General features: G+C 49.8%; 1 protein-coding gene across 1 annotated transcript; it reads left to right on the plus strand.

Moving 5' to 3' along the window:
- The first annotated feature begins 7,648 nt into the window (after nt 1-7,648).
- Nucleotides 7,649-8,853, plus strand: LOC122387856 (cement protein 20-like). Its single transcript, XM_043378436.1, has 2 exons — nt 7,649-7,767; nt 8,140-8,853. Exons 1-2 carry the CDS (start codon nt 7,689-7,691, stop codon nt 8,448-8,450), a joined length of 390 nt encoding a protein of 129 aa, XP_043234371.1. The 5' UTR covers nt 7,649-7,688; the 3' UTR covers nt 8,451-8,853.
- The last annotated feature ends 1,265 nt before the right edge of the window (nt 8,854-10,118 follow it).

The raw sequence follows: 10,118 nt of genomic DNA on the forward strand, positions 1-10,118 counted from the left end.
GCGACCTGGGGCTGAGGGGACAGGCCCACCGTCGTGAGAGGTGCGGCAGTCACGCGCAAAGTGGCCAGAGGCGCCGCACGTGAAACACAGGTCATTGGCACGCCGGCACTCGTCCGCGGTGGGACCACGGCGGCGGCAGAAATCGCAGCGCAGAGGGTTCCTTTGACGGTCGCGGGTTGGCGAGTGTGCCGGCTGCACGGCGGTCGGTGCGCGGTGTCCGCGGGCTGACGCACCACGTGACTTGAATGCACCGCGCGGGACGCTGACGGAACGATGAGAGCAGTCCGAGTCGCTGTCTGACTCGTCAGCTGACAAACGGAGGTCGTGGTGCGCAGGGCGTGACCGTGGTGACGTTGTCCGGGGGCGGGAGCTTTTGCACGGCCGGCGCGCGGCCGTTGACTGACTGCCGTGCTCCGCTGAAGCACGTGCATATAACGAGTCGTGTGTGCCATCAGCCTCCGACTCGAATCGTTCACATTCCAGGTATGACACCAACCCATCCCACCTGAGCGTGGTATCATGATTAATCAGCGCATAACGCAGCTGCCGGCGGAGAAAGTCAGCGGCACACGTGGGCAGCGTTGACAGCAGTTTACGTCGGAGATCATTGCTCACCTGTTTGTCCGCCTCAGGGTACGCATCTTCGAACAGCGCAGCCAGCCGGAACGCATACACTGCCAGAGATTCTCCCGGCCGGCGCGCGGCGTCCCGATATGCGTCCGTCGCAGTCGTCTCCTCGTAGCCGCGCTGACGAGCGGCCCACTCCAACATTCGGCGCTTGATCACTGGGTACGGGCTGCGGAGTCCGTTAGCATCGAATATTTCCAGAACGCGGCCCGACAGCTTTGAACGGAGCAGCGGCAGCGCGTCTTCCATTGTACCGCGGTATTCAGACGTACAGTACCTTTCAAACCGGGCGAAGAATTCGTCCATGGGCTCTGCTGGGTCTTCACAAAACGGGAGCAGGTCGTGAGAGCGAGTCGGATGACTCTGGACCGTCTCACGACTCACTGGAGGCCCGACGGGGGCGACGGTATCGTTTGTACCGGCGCCATTGTCGCCCGCCGGAGCCGCCCTGACAGATACGGCCTGCTGTAGCGCTGTTATCTGCCTGTCTTGATTTTGCATATGCTGCCGCATTTCTTCCATGAATGCGAGCATAGCTGTCGGTTTCGCCTCCGTGATGGCGTCAGCTGGCGGCTGTGGTGAATCACTAGCCGGCGCGGGGTCAGAGGCCGACATGGCGTCGGAAAATTACAAAGTTACGTAAAAAAAAAATACTAACGGCACGGTACTGAGTCTCGCTGGACTAGGGACGCAGCGGACGAGCCCCCAATGTTACCGGTCGCGAGTACTTTCCGGTTTCCAGCTCGAGAGTCTCGATTAACGGCAAAAAACTGTATTGCCAATCACACCGCGACAACATCCCCCCGCGGGTTCCCAAGCTCGACTGCCTTCCCGCCGCGTCTCTCGCCGCGCCGCGTCGCGCGGCGTCGCCATGGCAACGGACAGTGGAGATGCAAACACCGACACAATATACCTATGGGCGCGCGGCGCAGGGCGGCTTGGCGACAAAGAACCAAACACTTTTACTCTGTTACATACTGCCTTCTGAAACCTTTCAGCAGCTTTCAAGGGACCGACCCTGATCGGAGGGCTCATTCAGTCAGAGGAGTCATGTAGGTCTCTGGAGGAGTCTCTATGTGTTCGGTTTCCAAGGGGCTCCTAAACACGGTCTTCTTGGAACGGTCTCGTAGGGCCCTCAATGGTCCACTGCGGATCCAGAAAAGTGGTTTGAGACGCTGCGAGTGGTGGCTAGACTAAAAGATTAGCCGATAAAAAAACTAGCTGCATTTGCTTCTTTATGTTTTCATTATTTGAGATAGGCAGGTACACTGCAATTTCAAACCTTTTACATAACTTGTGTGTATGGGGATAGTTTTCCAAAATCTTCGTTTTTCATAAATCAATAATAACCAGTATAACGCCTTTTGGGGCGACTAACGGAGCGAGCGAGAGGGTGGGCCTTGCACGTGCGAAATTGCGAGGGGGTACCTCCAACTGACTTGTCCACGGCACCCTACTAACCGGTCTCTAGCGATGTGCCAAATTTGAGCACAATCGGCCCAGCCGTTCTCGAGATCTGGAAGCGGCACCCTGCACATTTTGCGCACGTGCAAAATGGGTCCCAACTGACTTGTGCACGGCACCCTACTAACTGGTCCCTAACTGTGTACCAAATTTGAGCGCAATCGGTCGAGCCGTTCTCGAGATCTGGAAACGACCCCTGCACGTGCGCACGTGCAGCAGCACCCCAACTTTGGCACATGGATATGCAGTGCCTAGTGGATGCCTACCTACATGCCAACTTTCAGCGCAATCGGCCAGGTAGTTACCGAGATATCGCAACAATTACAAAACTGACACCTCTTCGTTTTGCACGTGGCACGTGCATAAGGGGTCACCCACATGCATCGGGAATAGTCCAATACTTGGTAGAAGGAATGAAGCTACCCTACAAAATTTACCGCATGTAAATCGGTCAAGTGGTTGCTGAGATATAAGCCTCGCAAAAGCGTCCGCACGGCCGGCCGGCCGGCCGGCCGGTCGCTCATATAACTCAGAATTTTCCGTTAATCTAAGGAAAGACTTCGCTCGCTTCGCTCGCTCCGTAATCACCCCCCCAAAAAAGAAGGGGGGCCCAAAACTTCCAGAGGGGCCCCTTGAGAAAACTTTGCACCCCCATCCAAAATTACCTTCCGCCGCCACTGGAGGTGGATGGCGAAAAGCAGGAAGCGCCGCGCTCAGCCCACGGCTCAGTGGCTGACTGCTCTCGGCGGCGCTGCGAGCGCGAATGACCCGGGCTCGGGTCATGCGGACCTGACGAGCGGGCGGTATGACGCAATCACATGGGCGGCGCTCGCCCTCACCGCGGAGAAAAAACATTATCAGTTGACTTATAATGTCACATTTCTACGCTTCGTTCGAGCTCGCAAAGGCGTTGTTGTGATTATGGGTCTATGTATTGTGCACTCCAACAATGCCTTTGGGTGAGGAAAAGCCCATCACCCCCACGAACCCGAGAACGATGCGTAGGCAGGTAAGCTTAGCAAAATTAAGTGCAGATAAAAATTTGCATAAAAGTAAAACAAATGCATTCACCCGGCGCATGTCCGGCACACAACATACAATACTACAATAGCCGCAAACGGTAACTGAGGAGCGCGTGAGACGCAGCTCGCTTCAACACCAGCACATGGTCCGCAACACACGCAGCGTGCTTGCAAATTAGCAAAACTACATCTGCTGCATACACGGAAGCCCCAGCGAGTTACATTACGTTGAGAGTAATGCGCTGCTATAGCACGGGGGAGATCAGCAGAACAGGGACTACAGAACATTCGTGTCGCGAATTTCGGCTGGCGTAACTGGCACCAAACTTGGACCAGCGCGCAGCTGCATGAGCGGTGTAGCGGCGTAACTGGCACCAATCTTGGACCAGCGCACGGCTGAGCATTACAACGAAAAATCGGCCGGCGTAACTGGCACCAATCTTGGACCAGCGCACGGCTGAGCAGTGTAGCGGCGAGACTGGCACCTTTCTTGGACCGAAAAGCAGGAAGCGCCGCGCTCAGCCCACGGCTCAGTGGCTGACTGCTCTCGGCGGCGCTGCGAGCGCGAATGACCCGGGCTCGGGTCATGCGGACCTGACGAGCGGGCGGTATGACGCAATCACATGGGCGGCGCTCGCCCTCACCGCGGAGAAAAAACATTATCAGTTGACTTATAATGTTACATTTAACATATTGGTACTATGTTGATACTCTCTACGGCACCTACTGTATGATGGCATAGCGACGACGTCACACTCAAGCCAATCAGCGTTCAGAAGACAGACTCGTCGGATTGTGTCAGATAAGCTGATTGGTTAACCCGCGGCCGGCTGGGGGTCCTGGATTTCCACGCCCTGCTGGGGGGGGGTGTTTGAACACCCCCCTTGTAACTCGGCTCCTGGGCTACGTAGCGATACGCAGAAGGCGGCGTTCGAAAGAGCGTCAAAAATAATGACGAAATCACTTCGGTCAATTTTTTGGTCAGGTCAAAGGTCAGGTCACCAGAGGTCATTGAAGGCAAAATTTCGCCGATTTCTAGGTCGAATGTCGAAAATTTCCAAGAAGCCAACGCATAACTCGGGAACCAATAGAGCTACAGCGCCGCGGAAAAGCGCATTCGATAGCCCTATTAACGCCCTTTCTGAGTAATTCTCTCAGATTTGACCTAACGTCAACGGTTTTGCCTGCAGGGGGCAAAAACTGCAAAAATAGCCAATTTTTTTGAAAACAGTTTTTCTGCAATAACTTTTGACCCAAGACCTGTACGAGATTACTTTAACCGGCATCGTGTTCCTCTCGTCAAGACGCATCGAATGAACTATAATTTGACCTTGAAAGGTCAACTTGAAAATTTGACCTCAGGTCAAGGTCATGACCTGACCGGAAAGGGTCATGTTGCATATCAGTCGATCCGTATCGTCGAGCTGAACACATCTAAGGCGTTTTCATCGCTTTAGCATGCCTCTATCAAAAGTTATTTGCGAAAAACTGTTAGATACCATTCGTGACCTAAGATGACCTCAGGGCATAAACAAGGGTCACGGACACCATTTTCATGTTCAGTGTGTCTAAACCACTTGTAATTCGGTGGTTGGGAGTGTTTATAATGTCTTTCATCCAAAAGACGCGCATTTCAATTTTCTCCCATTGACTTATAATGGGGAGGTCGCAAAATTGACCTGACCTTAGGTCATCGATATCAAAATTCTGAGATATACATTTTGTACATGCTATTGCTCTTAGCAATCGCTGAAAGTTTCAAAGCGATCGGTCACTCGGTGTAGCTATGACAGACATTGAAAGTTTTTATGAGGTGAGGTCACTTCAAGTGACCTGGTGACCTGACCTTGAATGACCTTGGTCTGAAATTTTCACAACATGTGTAGAATTGATGTATGATAAGGTGTACCAAAAACGGCGGCGCTCCGCGCCGCCGTTTTTGAGATATTCGCGAAAAACCACAAGGGGGGGTGTTCAAACACCCCCCCCCCCAGCAGGGCGCGGGTTAAAGCTGAGCTGGTTGGAGCTGATTGGTAAAAAACCAAAGCCTCGCCGCGGGTGGCTGTATTGTCGGATAAGAACGCATTCCTGGGATAAGGACGCATTCCTGGCGTATTTTCTTTTAAAATTGCCGATAACTACGAATGGAGGCCGAACTCGGCCGTAAGGAGGAAGACAGATAGGTTTTCGGACACGGGCTACAAGATGGCTATCTCAGTTTCAATCCCCATGTTAAAGGTGGCCCTTTTCCTTTAAGTAATCAGAACTGCCAGTATTTCAGTATTTAACGTGTAGTTAATGTTACTGTATTTTATTTATGCATATTTCGGCCTCTTTTAAGCAAATAACGAACGATATTAAGAAACATACAAGAAATAATATCTAGGACTCTACCGCGACGAAATATTTCTATCTCGAGTTTTCAAAGAATTTCATGCACTCGGCCAAGGCCTCGTGCATGAAATCCTTTGAAAACTCTCGATATAAATCTTTCGTTTTCGCGGTATCGTCCAAGAATGTATATTCTGCCTGGCAGTGAATGTAATGTATGTAATTGGCTGCTTGATCCTGCTCAGGTGTATGTTTTTTTCACAATATTGAAAATGCAATGTCATTGTTTGTGGGGATTCAGAAAGAAGTTTTGGTTTGCTTCTTCCATAATCACAAACAAGATGGATGGACACCGAATGACAGGTATAGGCGATATATGAAACGAATGTGGCATGCGTTTTCAATTCTCCGTCACTATAGTCTTTTTCACGACGGAACATTGCACCACTATTGGCTGAAATTTCCAAGCAAAGAAGCAAGCAATAGACATTCCATTCGAAAAAAACGTACTAGTAAACAATAACTATAATTTCTCAGATACCAAACCGATCAAACGGATCAAATGTGTTAAGCGTTCCGTCGTAAAGAGGGCTTATGGAGCGCTACGAATGATTAGACCCCCCAGCCCCATCCCACATGTCGAGGGTTCCGAGCAAGACAACCCTAAGTGTTGTTTTTTGAATTTTACAGGAGAAGCAAAAAACTGAATTCTAATTCTGTTTGTTGAGCCAGTGCAACGATACATCGCGTGTTGTGCAAGTAGGGAGCGCGCAATGTTATGACACCAAAAAAATGTTATAAAATACTCACTTAGAGGGAATGCCAGGCACTTAAGTTCTTCTTGCTCACCAGAATGTCGACTCCGGCTACACAGTTCACATGCAAGAACAACCTAACCGTCGAAGCAAAACACTAGCTTTGCGTCACTAAAGCTGTATTTATGGCTGTAAATGTGGCCAAACACTGCTACGTGATGCACTGCACCATGAACTGCAACACTGAACATCGAACTGCAACAAACGCTGCACTGCTACGCTCCCTGCGGTGTCCTTCCTCTCACTCTCTCACTCTCACTCCTCTTCCTCCGGATCGTCGAAATCACTCTCCGGGAGAATGTCCTCCTGCCGCGCCGAGTGCGGCAAGCTCCTGTACTCCGCTTGGAACGGCTCCGGGATGTTCCCGTCGTCACAGAGCTTGATCAGGTCTCGGTACTTTTCCGCACTGATGGGCAGCCGCTTGCTGTAGAGCTGCTTTGGCTCGATGGCAGGCGACGTGTCGCCAGGGTGTCGTCTTCGACCTCGTCCAGCAGGGGCGCGGGAACTACTTTCCGACGGGGGGGGGGGCACACCATAATAGAGATCAACCTAGGGTACCCCCAAATCTAGTTTTCTAACCGGTTTTAGGCCACTTGTTTTTCATCCCTCGGCTTTTTCAACAAAAAAGAAAACATTTGCAAAAAAAGTGTGGTATTCCGTCTCAAAGCTGTGGGGGCACCGCCCCCCACGGCCCCAGAGTTGGGGGCAAGGTGCCCCCACTGCCCCCCCCCCCCGGCTCCCGCGCCTATGTCGCCCAGCCTGGATCCGGATGCTCTTCTCTTGGTTGTTGTAGTCTATCTCTACGTTGACCTCTGGTTCGCCACGAGTGATAGTCACCTTGCTCATGTTCTTCCAGGGCCCGCTTTCGGTGAGGCATCGGCGCTGGATCGACTGCCAATCGGTTAGGATTAGGATGTTCGGTTACGGTTAGGACGGTGTTAGGACGACGGTTAGGATGTTCTTGCCTGAACCCTAAGTGTCGAAAATGTCACTTAGGTTGTTCTTGCACTCTATATCTCAGCACAGGACGCACTCAGCGGTACGGCTGTTCTTGCATCCGACGCGGCTCGTCGAGCTGATTCGACTGGTATATTTAACTCAATTTCGAAAAAAATGACACTTAGGGTTGTCTTGCTCGGAACCCTCGATGTGAAGAACCGATGACCGCAAGTTACTAACATTCAGTAGGAAAAGTGGTTGTTGCTTAAAAACGTCTCAGCTCTCGACTCCCGTCACCTGGGCGTCACTTCGACACTTTGACACCTAAAACACCAGCAAAACGACTGAAATTTGGCCAATTTTACACTTATGGCGTATTACCTTGTCAGCCTTAGGCCTGAATAGGTCTTGCAGAAATCATATAAAACCGGCTCGTTGGGCGCTGTCCGCAGGCAACCTATTTACGGGTGTGTAACTTCGAACAGTTATCATGAAGAGAACACAACTTGCTTTGTGTCTTACCGCCGTAATAGTGGCTGTTTTCGTTGCGGCTGATGCACGGGGACAAAGTAAGTAGCCATTAATTGCAAATTCATAGTGTCTTGTTTGTTTTGAGGACCTCATATGATAAGACGGGGCTTAACCAGAGATACGTCTTTGACTTTATTAAAACACATTGAGTGATAAGTGTACACCTTACGCCAGAACGTTGAAAACATCACCAGATCTTAGCTTGGCCCGATCAAAATCTCATTTTTTGTTACATAAAGAAAGAAATTACAAAATAAATGCCAAATATCATTCTATTCTAGGTCGAAAAACTAGCCTATTGCTATTTGTTGTTTCAAAGTAGGAGCTAATCCTCGGGTATCCCTTGCTTCAGAGCAGAGCTGTAGCCCGGGCTTCCTGCTTTGACCACCATTGTTCATTTTCTATTCCAGAACGGAACTGCAACCCAGGCAATCCCTGCTTCCACTGCCAAGACACGTGCGACTGCAGCAGCGAGGGCCTCTTCTGCACCCCTGCCCACCGCTGCTTCCACATCCACGTGAGCAACATGAGCACCACCCGCGAGGTCGAGTGCAACTGCAACCACCTGACTCCGTGCGACTCGAGTCACCCGTGCTGGCACCCGACTGTAGTCAACGAGACTCTCACTACGTACGACTGCGACTGCGACTCGATTGAATGCAGCATCAGACACCCGTGCTGGCACCGCGAGTGTGGGTGCAACTGCACCCATACGGCCTGAGAATAGCGACTGTAAACGGAAGATATTCCTGCTGACATCGCGAGACTGCAACTGCAAAGGCTGGGAATAACGACTGAACGAGCGCTTCAAAGTTCCGGAGTTATCTGTGCTAGCAATTGTGCTTGCAACTGCACCTACACTGGCTGAGAGGATCGAATGAAAGCGCTCGTAATTTGCTATCAATGAATCGGTGTTAGGCCATTATTTGCGCGTGATGTGAGCATCCACATTGCCCAGCCTTTTATTTAGCAACCGAGAAAACACGTCTATATCGAAACATATGAGAGTTACGAGTTTACATATTCCTATTATAAAAATGTATGTTTCAACATTTGATGTTCGTTCCATGTCCACAACAATTTGGTCCCATATTTCTGTGAATGTTGAATACATCTTGCATGCCAATTTCATTTGAACTGAGATGGAAGATATAATTAATCATTTGAGTAGCGGTTGCAGCGGTTGCACTAAATGCAGCGGTTTAAATAGGAAAACTGCAAGGCTAGAAGTAATGCCTCGAAATATCTACTACTAATATGCATGCACAACTAGTGGCTGCATCACATAAGCCATAAGGAATTCAGCGACGTAATCAGGCTTCATAGCGACGTATTTGTGATAAGGGTTTCTGGCCAAAACATTCAGAGAAAGGTCATTCTGGGTCCGGGTCACAGGGTGTGCTCATGTATATGTATACTTAGGAAGTGTCAATGGTGTGAATAAATCAAGTAGACTTTTACCGGGAGAAATAGGAACATTTTAAGCAATATAAATGTTAGCTACGATCTCGGGATACACCTATCACAAAATACTTGGTCGCCATATGTAAGAACCTTGTACCTCCTGTGAAGGTAGTGTTAACCAAAGTTTGGTGATTGCTGCCAGATACTCCAATTATGTCGCATACAAGGGCGGCGGTCCTGGCCAGTACATCAAACGGCATTTCTGAATTGTTGGCGTCGCCTAGGGATAGGGGTATGTCATACCGTACTCTAGCAGTGCTGTTACCGTGGCATGAATTACGCTGATGCTATTTGCCGACAAAGGTTCTGTTCTGCCCCAGGCGAGCAAAGCCAGGCAGCGGGAGACTAAAGTTGCATTGATTATGCAGAGTTCTGGGAATATAACAGCGTATGAGACTCAGACTTCGTCCGACAGGAAATTACTGTCAAATCCAGTCGCATATTAGTGTTTTATTATTTGACTTGCGTTATGTGTTGTATAGCATGAGCTAGACAGATTTTTGGAAATGAGTAATTGGCAATGAAGTTATGCTGATTACGTCATTCTTCGGTAGCTTTAAATAGCATTTACCTTTCACTTCTTCGCGGGAAGCTGAGCAGGAAGGTTATTGGTGTCCTCGTTCAGGCTTTGACACAAATTTCGGTGAATCTTTTTCCTCACGTATGGTGTAAATTTTAGCCTTAGGTCAGCTCAGATCAGGTAAGCAGGTCATTTCTAATAAGCCATCTCAAGAAAACGCAAATACTCGCTGTGGACACACCAGTTCAATTATTTCCGACGATAGATTGATGGCAAGATACGTGACGATGACGTGTTTTTTAGCCGATGATGCAATTTGCAGCTCTTCCCGTTCATATATCAATTGGCCAGCCGAGGGCTGAAGGGGCATATAACTAAAATAAAAGCACTTGTGTAATATAAACA

This window comes from Amphibalanus amphitrite, unplaced genomic scaffold, assembly GCF_019059575.1.
Source record: "Amphibalanus amphitrite isolate SeventyFive unplaced genomic scaffold, NRLGWU_Aamphi_draft 000300F_arrow, whole genome shotgun sequence".
Taxonomy (NCBI): Eukaryota; Metazoa; Arthropoda; class Thecostraca; order Balanomorpha; family Balanidae; genus Amphibalanus; species Amphibalanus amphitrite.

What these genes read in the sequence shown, in the direction of transcription:
- LOC122387856 (XM_043378436.1), top strand. Translation starts at nt 7,689, where the DNA reads ATGAAGAGAACACAACTTGCTTTGTGTCTTACCGCCGTAATAGTGGCT. An exon ending in GGCTGATGCACGGGGACAAA is followed by an intron (nt 7,768 to 8,139) that starts GTAAGTAGCCAT and finishes TTTCTATTCCAG; the next exon opens with AACGGAACTGCAACCCAGGC.